General features: G+C 38.6%; 2 protein-coding genes across 3 annotated transcripts in view; one reads left to right on the top strand and one right to left on the bottom strand.

Moving 5' to 3' along the window:
• The window catches only part of b3gat2 (beta-1,3-glucuronyltransferase 2 (glucuronosyltransferase S)), a 48,819-nt gene extending 39,505 nt beyond the window's left edge, over positions 1–9,314 (top strand). Inside the window, exons 3-4 of the mRNA XM_028821028.2 lie at positions 5,726–5,874; positions 8,618–9,314. Of these exons, the coding sequence (XP_028676861.1) occupies positions 5,726–5,874; positions 8,618–8,704 (236 nt within the window). The 3' untranslated portion in view covers positions 8,705–9,314. The remainder of the gene's footprint in view (positions 1–5,725; positions 5,875–8,617) is intronic.
• Positions 9,269–24,558, bottom strand: part of smap1 (small ArfGAP 1) — a 190,711-nt gene continuing 175,421 nt past the window's right edge. For both annotated transcript variants that reach the window (XM_028821026.2, XM_028821027.2), the window contains 2 exons: positions 22,288–22,616; positions 9,269–10,271 (listed from right to left, as the gene is read on the bottom strand). In XM_028821026.2, coding sequence (XP_028676859.1) covers positions 10,137–10,271; positions 22,288–22,616 — 464 coding nt within the window. In that variant the 3' untranslated portion in view covers positions 9,269–10,136. The remainder of the gene's footprint in view (positions 10,272–22,287; positions 22,617–24,558) is intronic.

Genomic DNA, 24,558 nt, shown 5'->3' with positions numbered 1-24,558 from the left:
AAGTCCATGAAAACCAAACCGGATGAAAATGAGAGGTGATGAAGTTAAGTCCAGCGATCTGTATGTTGAAAGGGTGAAGGAAAACACAGTCCTACCGGTAGTTACTGAAAGGATGAAATTGGATGGATGGTTCAGGAGCGCTCCACTCTTCCGGAAAACCAATGAATCCAACACAGTCCTCAGTGCACAGGTAGACAGACGATCCAGACCCCAACAAACGAATACAGTCCAGGACACAATGATTAAAGTTCCAATAATAGCAGACAGCACGACAGATAAACGCAACTACAACACACCAAAACAAAACAACTTTTTTTTTCTCCTTTAAACCTCCTTTGACCACCTTTGACCCCAGCAGCCCCAACCAGGACTGCTGGGAGATGGTTCTTATTTAGTAGCACTGCTACACACTTACCGGACTGGTAGGCAATCCTCTTAGAAACGTCTCATGTGAGTGTCACTTTTTAATTGTCAATGTCCTAATAGCAGGGCACATGCCGCTTAGCAGCACAGAACACTTCTGACAGCTCAACGAAGCTCGTGTCATGAGGCAGAACATGCTTAAGAAACACAAAGCCTGATTTTTTCCTGATCTGAACATTCTTTATGCAAATTTGTAATGTCAATGCTTTTTGATTTGGATTTCTAAAAACCACACAGAGAAAAAAAAAATTCTATTTTGCATATGACCAGATTCTAGATATTACTCAAGTTTGCTATTTCAGGAGTACATAATTACTGTGGAGTTTTGTCAAAGCTAATATGTGAGCTGCCAAAACGTTTCAAAGAAGAAGACTTAAAACGTTTATGAGAAGGGTTTAATCTAAAGTCTTTTAAAAGCATTTCCATAAATCTGTTACTAATGTGTCAACTGTACATCACAGGCTGCCAGGATAGGCGCTGGTTTTCTGCAACCCTGAACTGAACAGAAGGGGTACAGAAAATAGATGAATGATCCATCTTCCTTAATATATTCAAATATTATTTTTAATTCATTCAGACTTGTTGTTATAACTTCAAAGGAAACTCCTTGAAAATTAGCTACTCACCATCTTGTAAAGCACTATAACCCACAATTTCCTCACTATGCAAATAAAATGACTTTGAAAACAAACAGTCCACAGTGAAAAATATACAAACGCCATTCAAGAGAAATTAAAAAGCGCCTTTAATTGACTGACTACAACACCGTATGGAAATGACTCACTGAGGCAACCAGGATACAATTATGTTCTTGGGTTGCGGCTGCCCACCATCTCCTTATAAGTACTGTAGGTGCCTTCTTTGTTAGATGTATGCCTTGTAAGCAAATTCAGAGTAAAGTTATGACACGCCAGGGTTCATTCTGTTATGCCAAGCATATCATGTGTAACCCAACACCGCTAGGACTAACTTGCTTTAGATGCGTATTTTTAATTCATAGGCGAACAGTCTCAGTCCCGGAGGCCTGTGGCTCTGTAGGCACCCATTGCAGCCGGGGTGATTATTAGCAATTACTTTACACCTCCGCTGGAAGTTCTTCCTTAATGCTACAACCTGTCTGCCTATTCCTATATTTAAATACATTTCAGTTTTCTTGTTGTTTCTCAAATGAAACAAACCAGCGAGAACACCAATTCAAGCAGTCACTGAAGTCCCTAAAAGGAGAAGATGGTCATGTAAATCACAGATACTCGTTAAAAATTTATACATTAGCAAGACAAATTACCTTAATTTTTTGGAATGAACTGGTCATAAAATGTGATCGGATCTTCATCTAAGTCACAAGTACAGACAAACACAATATGCTTAAGCTAATAACACAAACAATTTGAAATCTTTCATGCCTCTGTTGAACACATCCATCAAATATTTACAATGCGCTGTGGAGAAAGTAAGTGAATCTGTGGATGTAATAAATGATCAAATCTCCTTTGGCGGCAATAACCTCAAACAAGTGTGTACAGTAGCTATGAATCAGACCTACACAACATTCAAGAGGAATGAGGGCATTTCTACCTTACAGAACTCTGGCATGAGCAGCTCTGGATTCCGACTGGGCCACTCTAAAAGTGTTGGGTGTCTTTTTTTGAAGCCATTCCATAGATTTACTTCAACGTTTAGGGTCATTGTCCTGCGGCATCAGTCAACTTCTACTGAGCCTCACCAGGAGGACAGCCACCCTGAAATTACCCCATTAAGACAGCGTTTCTCAGTCTTTCTGGTGTCACTACCCACTTTTTCCCATGCAAGTATCTTCGTGACCCAGCAAAGGTTTAGTCATTAACGTTAGTCAATCAAGCATGGACATGAGAGCCTTGAGTTCCCATTGGTGAATCAGCACCCACCTCTACCCACTACCATTATAAACAATAGCAGCCTGTTGACCCACTGGTTGAGAAACTCTGCTGTAGGATACTTTGATTAACTTAGGATTTCATTTTCCCCTCAATGATGGTGAACTGTCCAGGCCCGAAGACCAGCAAAGCAGCCTCAAATCATGACGCTTCCTCCACTGTACTTTATTAAAGGGATGAGGTTTTCAAGCAGGTATGCTGTTCCCTTTATATGCCATGTAAACTTCTGCATATTCTTCCAGAGCAATTCAACCTTAGTTTCATCAAGCCACAAAATATTTTCCCATTAGCGCCATGGGGTGTCAAAGTGGTCTTTGGCAAACATCAGGCACACAGCGATGTTTTCACAGCGATATGCGACTTCCTCCTTGGTGTCCTGAAATGGAGGCCATGCCTGTTCAATGTTTTATGTATGGCATACTCATGAACAGAAATGTTAACCTCTTCAAGCCTTTAGCTGTTACTTTAGGGTTCCTTCTTACCTTGCTGATCCTTCTATGTGGTACCTTTCGAATCTCCATGACTGAGCACCCACTTCTAGGGAGACTAGCCACAATGTGTCTAACGGCGGAATGAGAAATATCTAAATTCTCTGAAATGACTTTGTAACCTTTTCCAGTATTTGTGCAAATTTAACAATTCTTTATCGTGGCGCTTCTCAGATTTCTTTTTTTTTTAGATGAGCTTCATGACAGCAGAAGCTCCTTGTGAATAGCAAACTCTAAACGTTAGAATCTTTTGAATTGGTCAGAATAGCTCTAAGCCACACTCCCAATCCAATTTCATTGGTTGGACTCCAGGTTTGTTAGCTTTTGTGGAAGTCATCCATCTAGGGCACAGGTGTCGAACTCCAGGCCTGGAGGGCCGCAGTGGCTACAGGTTTTCATTCTAACCCTTTTCCTAATCAGTGACCAGTTTTCACTGCTAATTCACTTTTTTACCTTCATTTTAATAGCCCTGTTTTTAAGGATTCAGTGCTTTGAATTGATTCGTTTCCTCATTAAATGACAGCCAAACAGAAATGAGATGTGAAACGAGCCAACAGATGACCAGCTAAACTGGGGCTTCAAACTCCAACCAGTTCCTTAATGAGAAGCCAATGCTTGCTGTTAATTAAACCCGTTATTTAATTATTCTTTCTGCCACAGCAGACATTTCTAAAACTGATGATTTTATGTTTTTTTTTCTAAGAACACCGTCAAGATGTGTTGATGACCTGAGAGATCATCCTTACGGAGACCTCCACCTTTCTCTGTTTTCAGATATTGTGTAATGGGCACAGGTGAGCTGATCATGTGGCTGCTTGTTTCATGTCTCATTATTGTTTGGCCGCTAATTAAGGAAAAAGAAACAACTAAGGAGCCTGAGTCAAGTTAATTAAAAGAAGTAATTAGCAGCAAAAACTGGTCACTAATTAAGAAGATGGTTAGAATGAAAACCTGCAGCCACTGCGGCCTTCCAGGACTAGAGTTCGACACCCCTGGTCTAGGGGGTTCACAGACTTTTCCAAACACCACCTGTGAATGTCTAGTTTGTGAGTTATCAGTTAAAACAGATTGTGTGTGTTAATTGTTGCAACTTTGATGAAGGTCAGACCATATTCGATGACCGATTTATACAAAAATAATTATTTGCCAAAGGGTTCATGTACCCTTTTTTTGCCACTGTATGTGCTGCTTAAATGAAGTTCTCAAACAAAAAAGGCTAAACACAGATTGGTTGAGAAATAGGAAACACTCTCATTCCAGATAGGGATTTAATTTAAAAGATGTACTCAAAACAAACATCTACTGCAACAAACCTAAGATTTAAAATGATACCAACTATGCAGCTAAACTGTAGGATGATTGTTACTTAATCAATTGTTATTTTTAACTATTAAGAAACTTTTCCGGAACAACACAATCTGAGCTGCAGTAGATGACAGTATGACACGGTGGTATACAGTTTATAACTAATTGCTTTTCAGACACTATTATAGGCAGTACATGGGATTAAATCTGGCATCTCTAATTGTATCCTAATAGAAGGACCCAACATCCTTTGCTTTATTACACTGGACAGAGATGGTTTTGCTTCCTGGACACATTTGGGTGTATCTTATAGATTTTTAATATCACATTCCATTTTTTAACCACTTTTATTTTTTCCTCTCATATCGTTAAGTATACATCTACAGTACAACAACTACATCTGTGATGATGCAAGTTGTGGCTTTGCCACTAAAAATGCAGCTTAGATACACCAAGTCCTGTTATTTCATTTGCTGTGCTAAAGTGTTTCATTACATTATAAAGGACTAGACGCTCCGTAAGCATAAAAGTGTGGCACATAATTGACTTGTTGCCTCCTCTTCATGTAAAACTTTGACTGATTTAAAGTTGTAAAAAACGATGAACAAAGAGGGTAAAAGAGTTTGATATTTAAGACAGACATGTCCACAAATAACTGATGCCAAGATTAAGGAAGGCATTTTTGTTGGTCCACATGTTAAGACACGTTATCAGCGCCAAGCAGTTTAAAGATCTGCTAGTTGGGCCAGAGGAAATCACATGGAAGAAATTGCAAGAATGTTTTTGGGAATTTTTTTTGGCAACTACAGAGCACCAAACTACGAGGGACTTTCAAAAAGTTTCCGCACTTTTTTTTTTTTTTAAGTCTATTTATTCAGAGTTTCGAAAACAAATTACATCACAGTTTCCAATGAAAATATAAAAATGCGGAAACTTTTTGAATGTCCCTCATACATTCAGCTGGCTGACAACTTGCTTCAACTTTACCTAGTTTAATGTGTCACTGAAGATTCATTTTCTGCATTTACACTTGGACTTCTTTCCTACTAATCCTGGTGCAGTCAGGGACGAACATGTTGAAAGGTTTCATCAAGACATTGCAATGTTGGAAAAGCAACATCACGACAAGTGGAATCCATCAATGCTGGCTGACTGCTGTTGGATAGTACAAACAAAATCAGTAGCAAATCATATGGATTGAACTAATGCAATGCGTCAGTATCACTGAGTAATCAAACACTCTGAATTTGATAAAAGTTAATTTTACGTTTCTCCAAATTTCTATGTGATACATTAAATCTGAAATTGAAGTTGTGTTCAACGTGAAGCTGTTTAACATAAGCACCAAACATTTTCATGAAGTAAACCTTTTAGTGTACCGTTTCAGCCCGTGTTGATTTCTGATAATTAAGTTCTAAAAGCAGCCTTTTTTTTTTGCAAATATAAAGCCTTTCTGAACTACTTAGTCAGTAATCATGTTTAATAATGTGATGTACAGATTCAGACATCATGGACCACATTCTGAATGCACAAACCTATAATATGTATGTCTACCTCTGGTCATTGTAGTCAAAATATTCTGCATCTCCTCCCCAGGTTTTGCAGTAAATCTTCAAGTTATTCTGACAAATCCAAAAGCCATGTTCAAACGTCGGGGATCTCAGCCTGGAATGCAGGAGTCGGATTTTTTAAAACAGATAACAAAAGTGCAAGACCTTGAACCCAAAGCTCATAACTGCACCAAGGTTAGTGGTCTCTACTTTTTTTCATTTTATATTAAAATGGACAAATATGGAAAAAAAAAAAATGTTATCCCGTCCAGAATAATCATAATATGAACAAGTACAAATACATTAACATAGAGATGGCTGAATCTCCATGCATGGTTGTCTTCCATCCCACCATTGTCTTACCTCACTTATCCAGGGCAGGGCTGGGGGCAGCTGGAGCCTATCCCAGCAATCAATACAGCACAAGACAGGACGAAAATTTGGACAGGCCATCAGTCCATCGCAGGATGAAAACACACACACGCCAATTTTCCTTGCACAAAAAAAAAAAAAAATATTTTGTACAAAAGCACAGAAGTTAACTTTCATTGGCTGTGTGGGTAAAACAGACAGGTGGACTTTTGGTTTCTGACACAACTCTCTGGCTGCTCCAAACTCAAACGTACAGCCAGAATGATGAAAACCACTGAACGTAAAGATTGTTTGATGAATTATTGCAAGTTCTGGTTATGTACACCTCAGAGTATAAATACAACACCAGGTCACGTCAGGGCGGAGTGGTGGCTCTGAGGCTAGGGATCTGCACTAGCAATCGGAAGGTTGCCGGTTCAAATCCTGTAAAATGCCAAAAGGGACTCTGCTCTGTTGGGTCCTTGAGCAAGGCCCTTAACCTGCAATTGCTAAGCGCTTTGAGTAATGAGAAAAGTGCTATATAAATGCAAAGAATTATTATTATTATTATGTTTGATAATCCTGCACTAATGGGGTGTATTGATGAAGGGGATGAGACAGAGGAGAGGAGTCTTTTTTTTTTTTTTAAAAAGAAAAAGACCAAAACCAATCACTTTTACCAACCAGAGAGAATTTATGTCCGGTCACTATTCAGGCAGTGAATGTGGAGGGGGGTCCACCTTAAGGACAGGTTAGACTGGTCTCAGAACACAGAGAAACTATATAAGAAAGGTCAGAGCAGGCTCTTTTTCCTTAGAAGATTGCGCACATTTAATGTGGGAAGTGACATCCTTCACATCTTCTGTAACTCTGTGATGGCCAGTGAGATTTTCGATACCATGGTGGGCAAAGCTGGTAACATCACTTTAAGAGAGGCCCACCAAATCAAAAAGCTAATTAAAAATGCAAGCCTCTTGGAAAAAAAAAAACAAAAAAAAAAAACAAATTTCCCCCTAGGGACAAATAAAAGTTCTATCTAAGTTCACATTAAGGAATTAACACTACTAACCAGAATTCAGTTGCAAAGGGGACAAAATGGATGAAAGTCAACTTCATACTTAAAAGTAATATGACAAACCATCGGGCTTTCTTATAAAGACTCAGACATGAAGAATGAAAAACTAAACCACCAGAAAAAAACAAAACACACACACACACACACACACACACACACACACTCCAATGGCACTTTGGAGGGGCTTGGCTTCAGTCAAAGACACCATCCTATTAAAGCTTTAACACATCATTTCAAGACGAATGGGCCAAAACAACCACCACAAATTAATAAATGATACTGCACATAAAGCACACTAACAGCAAGACAAGCCAAAGTACAAATTGTGGAAATGTAGTTATGATTTGTCACCTCTGATAGCAAGATACATTAAAGCAAGAGAAAGTAAAAACAGCAAAGCACCATTTATTACATTTAAATAACAGGATAAGAGCAAAAAGACAATCCTGTGATACACCATTAAAAAGAGACACAAGAGGACTTCAAATAGAACAAGGACATTCAATCCCTCTTGTGCATTATGTAAATTGTGCTACAGGAAATGTGTATTATAATTTAACAAAAACTATTAATGCACATCATGTTATAAATATTGTATGTTCTTCTGAACACTATACAGTACATTGAATAAAAGTTCAATTACCTGCAGACCTGGTCCTGGCTACCTCCTTCTGACAGATGAGTTATTAGCTTAGTTTCCCTTCTTATGTGTTACCCACATTCAACATACCAGAGCAGTCCAGTGATTCCCTGGCTGAGGACTTTCACAAATGAAAATTGGTGAGGGGGCCACTGTGCTGTTGGGAAACTTTAGAAATGATTTTATACCCTTGCGCTGTTCTATGCCCCACCACAATTTGATTGCAGAGGTCAATAGAGAGTTCCTTGGATTTCATGATTTTGCTATTGTCCTGACATGCACTGTGTGAATTGTGGGCCTTATTTACAGAGATGTGTGCCTTTCTGAATGATGTGCAATCAAATCAGGACTCCAATCAGGTTCTCAACCAAACGTCTTAAGGAGAACTAATGCAAACAGGATGCACATGAGCACAAAGTGGAGTGCCACAGCAAAGGGCCCGAATACTTAAAGAAATGAGAGAGTTCCGTTTTTGATTTTTCATGACGTTTGCACACATGCCGGAGAACATGTTTTTACTTTGTCATCGTGGGTTACTGAGTGTAGATCGATGGGTAGAAATGTCAAAAGTATCCATTTAAAATGAAATCTGCAACACAGTAAAGTGTGCAGAAAGCAAAGGGGTCTGAATACTTTGTGACGCGAAGCTTTCAAAGATCTGTGCTAAAATAACATAAATATGCAGAGAAACTTAATGAAATTAACTGTACTTTTTGGTCTTCCTAATGATATTTTTCCCACTGTTTTCGCCTATTTTACAAACATAACCCAAGCTTCAATTTTATTTTGTTCTATAAATGCACTAGTCAGGTGCCTCTAACTTTACAGTTTAAGCACATTCGATTGATCTTTTTTCCCCCCTTTTTTATCAGGTACTTGTTTGGCACACCAGAACTGAGAAAGTGAATTTGGGAAATGAGCCAAAGCACCGTCAGGATACAATTCAGATTGAGGTATAAGAAAAGGGACTATTGGAGGTACCAGAGGCACACAGGGATGGCTGGAATACAAAACGCTCATCAAAGCCGATACTGCGGACTCTCTTCAGTAAGTCTCTGAGTGAAAGAAAGAGCAAGTCTCTCCTGTGATGGATCTTTATCTGACCTCAACGGAATATCAGATGACTTGGGAAACAAATACAATGTGATTTTGTCTTCACCTGCATGTGTTTTTTATTCCTCTGAACTTCATTTAACAGTATCGTCTGATATGGATCAGAGCTGCTCACTGAAGGAAGACTGACTTTTGAAATTTTACAAATCCATCTCAAATGGCTGGGCATTGAATACTTCTTTGGATTTTCTTTTTAAATCAAGATATTAGGCTTCTTAGAAAAGAAAATGTCACATACCAGCAGACTGTAAGAAGATTTTCACATGCAGACCTACAGTATGGACGACTCGCATTTTTTTTGAGAATGTGGACAGTATTTAACAGTATTAGTTGTATTTAATTTCTTAACGAGAGCCAGAGTGATAGAAAAAGCCAAGCCCAAGGGAGTGAAAAAACACAACACACAATAATTCATGGCTATTTTCAGTTTAATGCACGGGAAAAAAAAAAAAAACATCTGTACTAGGCACCATCAAATGTAAACACAAAACAGCAATAAACCTGGAGGAGCGTCTGAAATACCTTTTACAACTGGTAATGCTTTGCAGAGATACCCTGCTCACAATTAAAGAAACTCTGCAGCAACAATAAAAAGTATTTTGTTTTGCTAAATTCTATGTTTAATAACCTGAACAGACCTGAACACTGAAAACTAGCATCTCAGTATTTGAACAATTTTGAAGACCGTATCATCCAGGTTTATTTTCGGTTTACTAACCTGTGCTTTTCTGTTAACGCACACAATAAACATTACAGTGAAATGGCAAACGTTTTTATCCAACCTAAAGTTTGAAGTTTGTAACATATATGACCTTTGCTCGTTTATATTTCTATTTTGTTGACATATTTGTTCATACTGTACAATATCTTCTACAGTTTTGGGAGTATACAGATTTTTGGGAAAAGGGTTAAAAATGGCATAGGGTCAAGGGTTCACAACATGATACCCATCTTTTTTCCATTAAATACTATTACTCACTATAAGATTTAAATGATATATTAGGACACTTTATAACTGGTCCAGCAGCTTTTTATTGATATGAGGTTTTTTTTTTTTAAAAAAAAAAAAAAAAAAAAAAAAAGGAAGAAAAAGGATTCTGATGACAGCACAAGGATGAGCTGCCACTTTGTCCCACCACTCAATCAATGCACATTATTACCATCTGGGGTATTGGGGGGTGGGGGGGTTTGGGGGCCGGTGGTCAGTACACAGATAAAAAGAGTCTGTTTGTAGCAGAGCAGAAATGCCAGACGGATACTCTGAATCGTCGTCCCTGCTTACTTCCACAACTGAGTACTGAGAGTCTGGCCTGTGTTCGATCCTGTCCAGGCTCCCATTGTGTTTGTGCTTTGATTAAAACCCATCATGCCAGCTGGTCCATTCAAATTCATGGCAGTCATCTGATGATTCATCTAGAAGAGACAGAGAGGGAAAAAAAAAAAATTTCTACATCTTCCATTCATCCATTCTTTTCACAAACTGCTTACTGTGATATCATTGAACTTGAAAATGATTTTAAAAAGACATACAAACATTTTTGGGCTGGATGTGCTGGTTAAAGAAACATCATGCTTAGTTACTGGACAAAGATATTTACAACATCCAAGAGCCTACCCAATCATCTTTGACGCTAGTAAATATCCTAGATTATGAGCACTTGTTGAAGCCACAATGAAGGCACTCAGAGACTCGGGACAGGCAGCAGAATCAGTCTTTGTTGTATGGTGCACACACACACTCAACTCAGATGGAACAATGAGCCCCCAGCAATGGCCACCTTTTACTTTTCTTACAATTCTTATAATTTCAGCCATGATTCGTCCTCATCTGACTTCTAGCATTCTATTGCTCTAGCCCTGCCTCTAATAAACTCCATCAATAATTCTTAGTTGAGGGGTATCAAACCCCACTCTGTCCATCTTATCTGTTTGATAAGGCCTGTTCTCTTCCCCTACTATCTCAGCGCTTGCTACTATGATTTACAACCAAAGAGTTCACATCCCCTTCTCTAAGCGAGGGGGCCCAGTCTTTGGCTCTCTAGCATATCTGACCTCTGGCTTATGAAAAACTGGTGTTTTCTGGCTCATACAAAATAATAAAGAATATGTAGGCAGAAGTCTTTTAATTTCCTCTTACATCTTAATGCTTAGTATAAAACAATGCTTACTGTACTTTCGCATGTGCTTAGAATACTTTTCTAGTACGTGTAAACTACCAATTTTAAGAATACTAGGGGGGCTCTGCCCCCTGCTCGCTTCGCTCGCCCACCCCCGGGTTTGGTTTACCGGATATACAATTTAAAGAGATTGCTATCTTCATGGGAATTGTTACATATGCATTATTTTTCACTTTTTCCTTTAAAACTTTAGTAAAAACAATATTTGGAAATAACTTTTCTTCAAGATCGCATTGAATTTTGATTCCGTGTTTGGACTTGCATCGTGACAACGCAAAGAATAACTGCCCGTGAGTGAACATCGTTCCTTTCTGTCTAATCAATAAAACGACTTTTTCAAATGTTTGTCCATGTTCTTTCTTCTTTGCTTTATCGTTGACATGTCATCTAGAACATATAAAATCATCATCCTGATAAAATTTATAAGAGCTGGGAGCGCAGGAAGTGTGTATGACAAAAGCACTCACACGACTGAGGTTAGATGACCGTGGTCTTGTTTGAAAATAGTTGTAAGTTGGACGTGACTTGAAAGAATCTCATGTTAAAAGTCTCTGTCTCACGGGACTTCATACTGCGCCAACGTTTTTTGAATATTTTAATTCTCGCTGGCAACAAGAATTAAACGATCTACAAGTCTCCGACTTAAAGTTTAAATCCGAACAATATATTTGATCTATTTTCGCTATTCTGTTATTTCATCGAGTAATAATTTCCGTTTGTTTGCGCTAATATGATCTTTCCTATCTTTTTTTTGAGACTTACGAATTTTCGTACTTTTATTATCTCTAACCTGCTCTGCCATGTGTACCGCGTCAACATTTTTGAATTCTTTACGATGTTCTACTTTGTCCTTTATTTCTGGCCCTGGGCGTGGTTAAATCTCTTTCTCATGGGATGTATAAGTGTCTCTTCGAGAAAATCACGTCTCGTCTCCTTCCAAGATTTTTTTTTATAATAGAGAGACAATTTTCTATATACTCAGTGAAGACCTAGGCATCACTTGCAACTTCAGTGTTTCCTCTTAACTTTTTAAAATTTTGTCAACTATTAGAAATATTAGTGCCAAGCACATTATTAATTTAACAAGTATTACATCTGGCTGGTGAAGTGAAACATGTAGCCTCTCCACTTAGCAGAGGGATTGGCAGCAAACGGAATGTGAGGTGGCAATAAAAATAAAGAAACATGTAGCAATGCAGCCACATACAACAAGTGCGACTTCTTAGAAGAGCAATAAAGATGGTAGTAGCTGAAACTGAAGATAAAGCACACTTTTAATGTCGCTTTCAGGTCGTCACAAGACTTTGTTAAATCAATCACGCATAACAATGATACTGCTCTCTAGCAGATACATGACAGTAGGGTGGGAATCGCATATGACTGTTGAATGAGACAGGAAGGTAAAAAAAAAAAAAAAAAAAATGCTCAATGATTTGTGTAGAAATATTCAGATCACCATCTTGCTTGCTTATGATATCCTTGTTATTCTCCACATGTAGTCAACACATTTTGGGCTTTGAGGTTTCTTTCTACTCCTCAGAAGTCTCAAAATTTGCACATTCATGTTTTGCAAGTAGAAACTTGGCACACTGGACATTTATAAAGCAACACTAGCACATCAGGACCTATCACTGGCCCATGGTTTGGCTTGTTCTTTGTTGTTCGAGTGTTTGTTATCAACTTTGCCAAGCCTGAAAGGGCTCTCTGAGGCCTTCACATAATTGGTTATAGGTGCTTAGGAGTCTGGGAAAGGATTTGAATAGATCTCCAAACAACTGGAAATCAACCATTCTAATGTCTGGAAGATCTTCTACAAATAAAGGGGATTTCAAAAAACTGCCAACTTGTCTGGGTCAGGCCAGTTCAGCCCTAGAACAGAACGCAAGATTCTGAAAGAGGTGTCTACGAACCCTAAAACAGGACAAACAGGTAGCATTGGCCACTGTTGACATCAAAGTGTACGAGTCTACAATTAGAATGGGGCGACACACATTAGATCTAAATGGGAGGTGCACTATCAGGAACCCTTTGCTGTCCAGAAAAAAATATCAGGGCAAGACAAAAGTTTGCTAATGAAAACCTAGGCAAAGACTAGGACTTTTGGAATAATGTGCTCTAGACAAAGACTGAGTTATCTGGCCACAGTACCAGAAGACATGTTCGGTGAAAACCAGACAGCCCTGACCAGAACAACCTGATACCAACTGTAAAGCATGGTGGTAGAAATGTTATGGTTTGGGCCTGCTTTGCTTCATCATGACCCTGGTAGCAAACCTTCAATAAGTTAAATTTTCACTGCCTTGAACCCACAGCCAACCCCCCCCCACCTTACATTACCTTTATCAAAATATATTGTTTAAATTGAGATATATATTTAATATATGTAGAGATACCAAAATTGTATTTCATGGGGTGTTCTTACTTTTTCACATGGTGGTGTATATATACAATAGATTCAGAAAATATTCAGACCTTTCACTTCACTTTCTGCACATTTTGTTTTGTAAATTTAACTTTAGCTGGATAAATTTACCATTTTTGCTCATCAATCTACATTCAATTATAACTGTGTTTTCAGAAAGTACTGCACCTGTGTTAAAAATCAAAAACTGATAACTCATTCATAGAATTCAGAACTTTGTAGAAGCTCCTTTAGCAGCAATTACAGCTTTGAGTCTTCCTGGTAAGTCTCTACAAGATGTGTACACCTGGAGTTGAGCCATTTATCTCATTGTCCCTGGCAGATCCTCTGAAGCTTCATAAACTGCAATCTTCAGATCTCTCCACAGACGTTCATGTCTGGGCTTTGGCTTGGCTTCTCAAGGCCAGTCAGACACTTGTCCTGAAGCCACTCAAGTGTTGCTTTGGCTGTATGTTTCAGGTCCTTGTTGTCCTGAGAGGTGAACCATCACTGCAGACTGAGGTCCTATGTACTCCGGATCATTAAATAACCCCAACCAGGACCTATCAGTATTTGGCTGCTTTCATCCTTCCCTCAATTCTGTCCAGTCTCTCTGTCCCTACCACTGAGAAGCAATCCCATAGCATGAAGCTGCATCCAGCATGCTTCTCTGTAAGGCTGGTGCTAGGAGGAGGATGAGCAGTGCCTGGTCTTCACCAGACATAGTGCTTGAAGTGTTACCCAAAAAATTCCATTTGTTTCTCATCAGATCATAGAATCTTCTTTACCCCAATGCTCTCAGCATCATTTAAATGCCAATTCGCGAACTCCAAGAGGGAGTTATCCACTCAAACTTAAACGCCCAGCTGATGGATTGTTGCTAAGAAGGTCGTCCTTCTAACTGGTTTTCTCATCTCAGCAGAGGATGTCTGAAAATTAAGTTCTTGGTCACCTCCGTGACTAAGGCCCTTCTTGCCTGGTGCAGGTGATTAAAAGCTTCTTCCATTTCACAATAATTGAGGACACTGTCCTCATGGGAAAAATCATGCAGAGCTTAAGAAATGGAGATATACGCCTTGTCACTCACCAGAATTTAATCTCAGAGGTCTACAGAGAGTTCCTTAGATTTCATGGCTTGGTTTTTGTCGTGACACAGGGTGTGAATTATAGACATATATTATATATATATATATATATATATATATATTGTGACAGACGACCGCCTATGGACTCCGGTCGTCACCCCCAGGCCGCTAGGAGGAGCCCTCCGGACAGCATATTTGCGCCCCGAGTTCCAGCAGGGCCTCATGGACTTTGTAGTGTTTTGACACAGCCCTGCTGGATACCTTGGGGGCCGCCAGGAGTCGCTGTAGGGGGGCTACTAAGCTCTTGTGTGCCCTATAACCCGGGAGTGCATCCCAGTCACGTGACTGGAAGAAGCGATGTGCTCCCGGGATGAAGAAAAGGACTTTGCCCTGACCCGGAAGGAAAACGGACTTGTGGGTTTGGCTTAGAGCCACTTCCGGGTCAGGGGCTTTAAAAGGACTCTGGGTGAGCCCAGACATTTGAGCTGAGCTGGGAGGAAGGGTGGCAAAGTGTCTGGGAGTGTGGAGGATTATTGATTATTGTTTATTATTGAGTATTGTGGAGAGGAGGGTGCTTTGTGCACTTATTTATATTAATAAATATTATATTTGGACTTTTACCTGGTGTCTGACGTCTGATCCAAGGGTTCAAGGGGTCACGGAGACCTCTAGTCAATCACAATATATATATATATATGTGTGTCTACCTTTCTAAATGATCTCCAAACAGTTCAACTTGCCAGTGGTGGACTCTGATCAAGTTGTACACATATCTGAAGGAGAACTAAAGCAAAAAGGATGCACCTCAGCATAATTAGGAGAGCCACAACAACGGGACAGAATATTTATAGTTTTCGATGTCTAATAAAGTTGCAAATCCTTTCTGAAAACATGCATTCACTTTGTCAAAATGGCAAATTTATCCATTTAAAAATAAATCTACAACACAAAGTGTACAGAAAGTGAAAGGGTCTGAATACTTTCTGAATACACTGTATATAAAACACTGCTAATTATTGTTTAAAGAAGCTGGTTTTTAACTTTGTATGTGTCATGTTTGAGTTTTGAAAGAACCAACGTAATAGCCTATTAAGAGTTTGTACAATATCAACTTGTTGCGTCCATTTAGGCTAGAAAAGCAGTGTTTATATATTGCAGCATACAATAAGCTTTCATTCATTGTGCACATGCTGTACAGTAATAAATTGCAACATGCTGTCACTGTACTCTAGGTCAAGCTTCAGTTTAGGAAGATTAATGCTACATCTCCTCTGCAGCAGGTGTGAGGAGCACAAAGATGCCTTTTCCAAAGCAGACAGTTTTTTTTTTGTTTTTTTTTGCACGTGAGTTGCCAAGATGTCCAGTGCCAGCAGAAGTACAAGCAGAGCAGCAGCAGGCATAGACTTAAATTCTGCAGGGGTTTATCACAATGGGCAACAGATTTTATAGTTGCAAGTGGGAAGGACAGAGGATGTTACATACAATATAATGTGACATTCTCATCTACCAACATTTCTATGAACTGTTCAAATGCCAGGAACTGCAAAATGCTGTCCGGTGCAGTGCAGGCTACAAAGAATCAGACTTTTAATATTAAACTTCACATAGCACCTTCTGAAGGTCAGAAGAGCAAACCAGAGAGATTATTAATATTGTAATATTTGAAGTGTGGAGTTATCTGTTATGCATTGGCAGATGATGACCGCTAGCAAATAAAGGATCACAGCACACTAACTTTTTCTTTTTAACATGTGATTTGTCAACTGCATGTCAATATAAACTGACACATATTAAAGGGTAAATCTAATGTATATTTTATGTACAGTTGGAATTTAAAAAATTACAATGTCTGCAAACTTTAATACAAACAAAATAGACAATGTAGAATCCTGAAATTATTGGCAGATACGGCCAACCATGTTACACTAAAGTAGAACAAAGTCACAAAAAAAAATAAAATAAAAAATCGGGGTACATGCATGTTTAATAGTCTTCAGAAACTGATTATAACAGTTGGATGCTAGAGTGAATACCCCACCCCAACATCTACGGTTTGCATTTAAAATCTGATTGCTGGCATCACAAGAATTCAAATTCCTCACATGCTGTGTACAATAAAGTTTCTGAGTTATAATTAAAAGAGAATCCAAGTTACAGTGCAAAATAGTTTTTAATGAAAGAATGAGATATATAGTGATGCAGTGCTTATAATGACTGGTTTTGTAAGTCTAATGTTTAGGAACCAGATGTATCTATTAAAAGCTAATATTCAAGTCCCCGTGTATGACAAGGAAAATTATAGTAGTGTAAGCTTTTAAAATTGTACTAGTGCACAAAAACAGGGAGGAAATATATGCCTCAAGTATGAAATGTTTTTAGTTGACTAATTAAAAAGATAAGTTCGGTATTTTTCTAGTCAGTTATTACTTCTCATTCATGGCATATACACTGCCTTGTGAAAGTATTCATCCCCTTCAGTGTTTGTCCTGTTTTGTTGCATTACAATCTGGAATTAAAAAAAATATATAAAAAAACAAGTAAAAACTGAAAAGTTGTGAGTGCATATGTATTCATTCTCTTTGCTATGAAACCCTAAATAAGACCTGATCCAACCAATTAACTTCAGAAGTAACATAATTAGTTGATTTGGGTCCACCTGTGTGCAGTCAATTGTCACATGGTGTCTGTATAAATGGACCTGTTCTGAAAGGCTTCTGACTCTGCAACCTTAAAGCCAAGCAGCACTCCATGCAGGTCAGAAAGTATAGATCAGGGTTGGGTTTAAAAAAAGATCACAAACTTTGAATATCCCACAGAACACCATTAAGTCCATTATACAAAATGGAAAGAATATGGCAACACAACAAACCTGACAAGAGAAGGCCACCTACCAAAACTCAAAGACCAAGGAGGAGGGCGGTAATCAGAGATGAAACAAGGATAACACTGAAAGAGCTGCAAAGAAACACAGTGGAGATGGGAGTGTGGTATAGCGGGTCCATGGCTTCAATAACAAAAATAAGGCCAGATTTAAATCCATAAAGCCATGTCACTCTCCCTGGCCATGACTGCATGACCGCTCAGAGTTAATGAGGTAGTTGGAGCAAGTCGCACCTGCATGTGTGGGTGCAATCGTTCTCAATTGCTTCATTGGCTTCCTGCGGCGTGTGATTAACATGCAGTGCCCACGGAGACAGGTGTATATTATTTTATTATATATATATATATATATATATATATATTACAGGAGGGAGAAGAGAGTAATCAAAGAAACGGAAAAAGATCGAAAGGAAAGAAAGAGGTTAAAAGACGTGAAAGGCAGTCTTGGAAGGACTATCTGGCCACCTGGAAGGAGGAGGCAATACCTTGGAGCGTTGGCTGTGGTGCTCGAGGGGCTAGTTCACCCCACTGGATATTCGCGTGGAGTGTGGTGAGCAAGGCAGGTGCCCTCCCTAGGCTTCTGAGGTGCGACTACATGAGCACGAAGAAAGAAGGGAGGAGAGTCGACCTCGGACGGTCTGGCTGTGATGTCTGGAGGTAGCCAAGACAGTGGTTGGAGGAAATGAGTTTGTGCTGCAGAGTCTCCGCCGGCAATGTGTGTGATGGGTGAGCCCGGGAGAGAGAAGGTGGTGTGCTGTGATCGGGTGAAGAGAGACTGCATTTTAACCTCATTTTAACGGATTTATTATTTAATTGATTTTATCTTCACGTTTCAATTTTATGGATTTATTTATGTACTGTTTTTAGAACACTGCACAATTAACACTTTTTTTGGTTTTACTTTTGTGTTGACTGGTTGTTAATAAAAGCACTTGGGCACTTTTTCCAACATTCTCTGGCACCATCTGAGAATTGTCCTCATTTATCAGCTCATCTCGGTCATAACTATCGATGGTATTGGTTCAGCAGACTCCCATGTGGGAAGAGGGAGTCTGTAGAGCAGGGGTCCCCAACCCCCGGTCCGCGGCCCACTACCGGGCCGCAGCCGTCTGACAGCCGGGCCGCGAGAGAACTGCCAGCAACGGAGACTCACTCAGACTTTTCAGAACGCTTGGCGGGCGGGGCTTTGCAGCGGCGCAGAAAGAGGAGAGAGACCGAGGTGAGAGAGTATTACAACAAAGTTATTTTTATGGTCCCAACAGTTTCCCCATATGATGCGAGTCTATACAAATCGCGTTACTACGAAGTACATTCAGCAGATGCTTTCATTACAACGAAGTGACCTTGAAATGCTTGAAGGAATCATCCACAGAGCAGTTAGATCTGTGGTCACAGCTCAGTTGTGCACGTTTGCACAACGATCCCCAAACAAAAACATTGTAAAAAAAAAAAAAAAAAAAAAATCTCTTTCTTTGAACTTTCCTCGTAATGTTTTTTTTTTGTTTTTGTTTTCTGTGGTTTTCAGTGATACCTTTTGCTTATTGCTGGTCAACATTTGAAAAACATCCATTGGAATTTAACTCATTGTCACCCTCCTATAGAAACGGCAGACACGAAAAAATGATAGCAGTGTTAATGTTTGTGATGTGCAATCTGTTGGAATGGCAAATGCAAAGCATATGTCTTTGTTATATACAAAAAAAGAAGAAAAATCTCGGGTTGCAAACGTATGCGAACTGCTTAATAACTTAATAATAAAAGAAATGTTATGTAAATTGTGTATAAAACTGAACCCCCCCCCCCCCCCCCCCCCAACCGGTCCGTGGAAAAATTTGCATCTAATAAAGTGGTCCTTGCTGTCAAAAAGGTTGGGGACCACTGCTGTAGAGGACTGGCATCATCACAGGGAGTATCTGTCCAAAGGTCCACTTTAAGCCATACACTCCATATTGTGGAAGACTGGCTAGAAAAAAAGAAATCGCTTAAAGAAAAAAATAAGAAAAAGTGTTTGGTGTTTGCCTGACAGCATGTGGAAGATCCACAAACATATGGAAAAATGTTCTCTGGTCAGATTAGATTAAAACTGAAATCTCTCACCACCATGAGAAATGCCATGTGTGGCACAAACCCCACATTTCCCATCACCCCAAGATCACCTTTCCTACAGTGAAGCATGGTGGTGTTCGTATCATGCTGAGGGATGTTTTTCTTCTTCAGGGACAGGAAAACTGGTCAGGACTGAAGGACAGATGGATGACACTAAATACAGAGCAATTCTTAAAGAAAACCTATTTCAGTCTGTCAGTGATTTGAGACTGGGATGAAGGGCAGTGACCCTAAACAGACTGCTAAAGCTACATTGGAATGATTTATACTGGAACATTTAAGTGTCTTGGAATGGCTTCATCAAAGCCCAGACCTCAATCCAATTCAGAATCTGTAGCATGACCTGGAGACAGCTAGTCCTGTCTAACCTGTCAACCTATCTAACCTGAAGGAGCTGGAGCAGTTTTGCCTTGAGGAATGGCCAAAAATCCCAATGGCGAGATGTTCTAAGCTAATAGATGCACTCCCCCAGAGACTGCAGCTTGGAATTGCAGCCAAAAGGGGCTCTACAAAATATCGACTTTGGGGGTGAATACCTATGCACACACATGATTTCTGTTTTTCTGTCTTAAGTATATTTTTGGGTCACAATAAAATATATTTTGCAACTTTAAAGTGGTAGGCACGTTGTTTAAATCAAATGGTGATAACCCCCCCAAAAAATCCATTTTAGTTCCAGGTTGTCATACAACAAAACAGGACAAACACAAATACTTTTGCAAGGAGCTGTATTAATTTGCCATATTAAATTACATTCTAATATTTTATACATTTAAAAAATAATTAGTCCACAAGTGCATTTTATCATGGAGCCAAAGGGTACTGGAGTTCCAAAGTGATAAAAAGCCTTAAAACTTACCAAATACACACATATTATAAGCCAGAATCGTTAAAGAGTATTGATCCGTGCTTTAGGATTATACAGATACTGCAGAACAGCATATCCGTGTCACTTTAAGAAGGGGGAAAAAAAAGCAAAAGGCAAGCGTGAAATTTAGCCATTTTTAAAAGGAGACCAGGAGTGTGCCTCCTTTGTTAAGTTCATCTTCAAGCACAGCAAGTGCAGCACCCTTCATGGACAGAAGATTGGATTCACCTCAGAAAGTCATCGCTATTATTGACACTGAATTTTGATGCACCGAAATGAACTGCAGTTTCTACTACGTAGATAATAACCGAAAAAACAAGTCACGAGACTGCTTAAATCCTTTCAATATATGAAAGCTTTTTTTCATTTACTGCGCTCTGACATCACACCCCCCTATCTGCATACTCTCTATTCAAAATAATATATTTCTAACAGGGCACTCAAAACTCCACAGGGAGGCACCTGCACCCACTCAATAATGAAATTGTTTAAAATTTCAAACATACTGCAAGGAGGACCAAGCAGCTACTGAACAAAAAAGACAATTCCAGTAATTATTTGTTTCCTGCATGTAATCACATACCCAGGGTAGGGTTACAGCTGGAGCCTAAACCAGCAGTTGTCAGACACAAGGCAGAAGCAACACCCAGAATGGGCACCAGCCCATCGCATGTTGAAATCACACAAATGCACACACACACACACACACACACTATAGGGCCATTTTAGCAATGCCAATTCACCTAAGTTTAATCAGGATGATGTTTGGTAAGTTCAGCATAAATGTTTTTAAATAGCCAGAATGGGCAGTCATTCCTAATTCACAGCACCAAGTTCTACGTGGAGTCTTAATGTTCTCCCCATGTATTTACAGACTGATTTGTATCAGTATCAGTTAATTGACTCACTCAGAAAACATTGTACTCATTTCTTTTATTATGATATTGTCAGCAAAAGTGGCTTATTACGCATATTGTGTGTTTGGGGCACTTCAATGTACTTCAACAACAACATTTATTTATATAGCACATTTTCATACAAATAGTGTACCTCAAAGTGCTTTACATGATGAAGAAAGAAAAAAAGACAAAATAAGAATTAAAATAAGAGAACACTAATTAACATAGAATAAAAGTAAGGTCCCATGGCCACTCCACCTTTTTCATTTTTAGTTTTTCTTTTTTGCTCATGTGTGCACAAAACATGCCACAGAAAAGGTGGCTTGGCTCTTTTAAAAGACCTAAGACTTTAATTAAAAATATAGTGCAGTGCAAGCAATTCAGTTCAGATGTATTGTTATGTGTAGAAAGTACAATGAAACTCATATGTGCTCTGTTCATGACACTCTTACTCAGCAGGCTTTGCAAAACAACACAGAGTGTAATGTGCTTTGGGGTGAGGCGCTGGGTTCGTCATAACTCCACCCACAATCTATCTATCATAAAACAATTTCTAGTTTCATTCCATTAGGGAGGATTCCTTACAAATGACAGCACGTTTTTGTTAATCAAAATCTTTGCTGCTTCAAAGTGGACATATTTAGTACATTTTAAGGCTTTTTTTTGGTCACCTTTGGACCCTGCTACCCTAAAGCCACATTGTAAACTCCAAGATCAGGCAAGGTATTTTCATAGCAAATAAAGAACATTCTAAAAAGAGCTTTATAGTTTTAAATATTTTAAGTTTTCTTCAGAGCAGTGAAAAAAACAATACATGCTATACTAATGTTACCTCACATTCAGACAAATAATAAATGAGACCTGGCTGCATGTAACAGAATGCTTTAGATGAGAGATCTGAGTTTAGAAACTCTGAAGACCCAACAGTTTAAACAATTACTGAAAAAAAACAAAAGCGCAAGACTCAAATGTTGCAGGTACAGTATCTTTTATTGAAGATTTTTTTTCCTTACCTGGCCCATGTTCCATTGTCCTTGCTGGTTCGCTTGCATGGTGTACATGTTCTGAGGGTTAACCGCACTGCCTGGCATTGCAGCTTGAGGCCCCATTACATTTTGAGCAAGTCCTATTACTCCAGCTTGTGCATTCCCCATATATCCATTTGGCATTGCCATGTTCACCATCATTCCTGTATTCTGAGCCATCATTGGCATTGACTGTCCCATTACGGGTCCCATCATGGCAGCAGGAGGCATCTGAGTTCCCATGCTTGGAAAGGCTTGAAAATTTGCAGAGGGTTGGGAAGCAAACGGAATCTGAGGTGGTCCCATAAACATACCAGCTAGTTATAAAAAGCAAAAATAATTTACATTGTATGTAATTTACATTATGTTTATTATCCTTTAATATGAAAATCATTTCATAAAAAGCACACAAAGAAAAGGTGACAAAACTAGGAAAGTATAGGTTTCTTTATGTTAGGCGAATAAAACAGAAGTTTCTTTATGGAGAAAGTTGTGAAAAGTTTTGATGAGATGATACGGGCATATTGTATGGGATTGAGAAGGTGAGTTGACTGGATAATTTAAAGAAGGAAGACAGAGAGGAACACAGATGGTGAGAATTGATGGCAAAAGATACGAAGGTGCCAGGTATTAGGGAAGAGGATACTGAAAACAGAGATAGAGACAGAGCTCCAAATGGCTGAACCCTAGCAATCGACAGTCAAAATAGAAGATAAAAACAAGTATTTTGAAACAATAAAGACATAATGGTTTACAAAAGCAGGCCACAAAACCTCCAAGACTGCTGTGTAGTGAGAAAGGAAGCCAGTCAAGCCTTACTTTAGCAAGAATGCATTTGTGAATTACTTGTAAACCTAAAAAACTAACAGGAAGCAAATAAAAATGCAGAGAACAAGTACTCTTGGAAAGACTGGACTCAACTCTTTAGTTACGCAACTAAAGTTAAAACTGTTAGCAGAAATGTGATTTTATTAGCATTAGACTAAAGTTGTTAACTACACCACACTGCGTAACACATCTTAAAAAAGATGTAATGTAAACTCACAAACAAATCTGCCTTGTTAACTCATGTAACAAAACCTATAAAATAACCATTCAATAGTAACAGTAATTATTCAGACTGTGCCTTAAATACGTCTCGCACCAATCTATCTTCCCAGGTGCAATACACTATAGCCCAGATGGTGGGAAAGATAATCTCATGGCATATTATCTCACAGCTTCCACTACCAGTTTTCCACTTTCAAGTTTATGTTCAGCAATTTTTGGCCTCACACATAAAACTATGACAACATGCTGAAGGAACAGAAAAAGTACTTGAATGAATTAAGAAGACAAATAAAAAGTGATGCAGGTACAGCAGCCTTGAAGTCAATTTCAGTAATATTTTATCTTTTCAAAACTTCATACAATACTTAAAAATACAATATTACTTATTGTCTTTATTTGAAGTTTTTTTTTCTTAGCTTTTTAGATTTTGTGATATAGTTAGATAACAGTTTTTCCACTGTAATGTAAACATATTCTGGAATGATGGTAACTATTAAATATGAACTATTAGTAGCCTTTTTAGTGGTTTCATAAATGCGTGTATACTGCACTCAAGAATACAAACACAAAAACCCATTTATTTCAGTAAAGACAAGTCTTGGCCACTGATTCGTAAAGGTGCATTTTGTTTGTTACATATATAAATTTAACTAAAATGGCGTAAATTTTACAATAGATGAGAGTACTCAAATGGGAGATGGGTGAATTCTGGAAATGTGTTGTTTAGGCATCTTCCACTTTTATAATAGCTATTAGATTACCAGACTTTGACTTAAGGCAAAAATGAAGAATTAGAATGCAGTGTTAGTAATGTTAAATAATCAGTAATTTACAGTATTCATATTGTCCTATTCCATAACCAGATCTCTACTGTAGTTATGTCAAAGTAATGTCCTTTTTAGTGTAGAAAAACTGGGATATTGAACTTTCCTTTAAGTGATGCTATATTGTGACATCTGGTTCTGTTCCTGTGGTAATTCTAGAATTTGATGAACTTTGAATTTGTTTTAATTTCTAAAAAGTCTTTTGAAAAGGACTATTCCATTTTAAAATTTAAAAAATTACTTTTAAGTGTAGATGTTCCAATGCAAACTAAGAAGCATTCAAAGCACTCTCTTTTTCCAAGTTCTACTCATTAAGAAGCTTTGCTGAAATCCTATTTTTTTTCCATATTTATCAACACTGAGGAAAAACTTGAATCAGCACTCT

This window comes from Erpetoichthys calabaricus, chromosome 15, assembly GCF_900747795.2.
Source record: "Erpetoichthys calabaricus chromosome 15, fErpCal1.3, whole genome shotgun sequence".
In the NCBI taxonomy this organism is placed as follows: Eukaryota; Metazoa; Chordata; class Cladistia; order Polypteriformes; family Polypteridae; genus Erpetoichthys; species Erpetoichthys calabaricus.
Note: the sequence above shows the minus strand (reverse complement) of the source record. Positions and strands in the feature narration are given on the sequence as shown.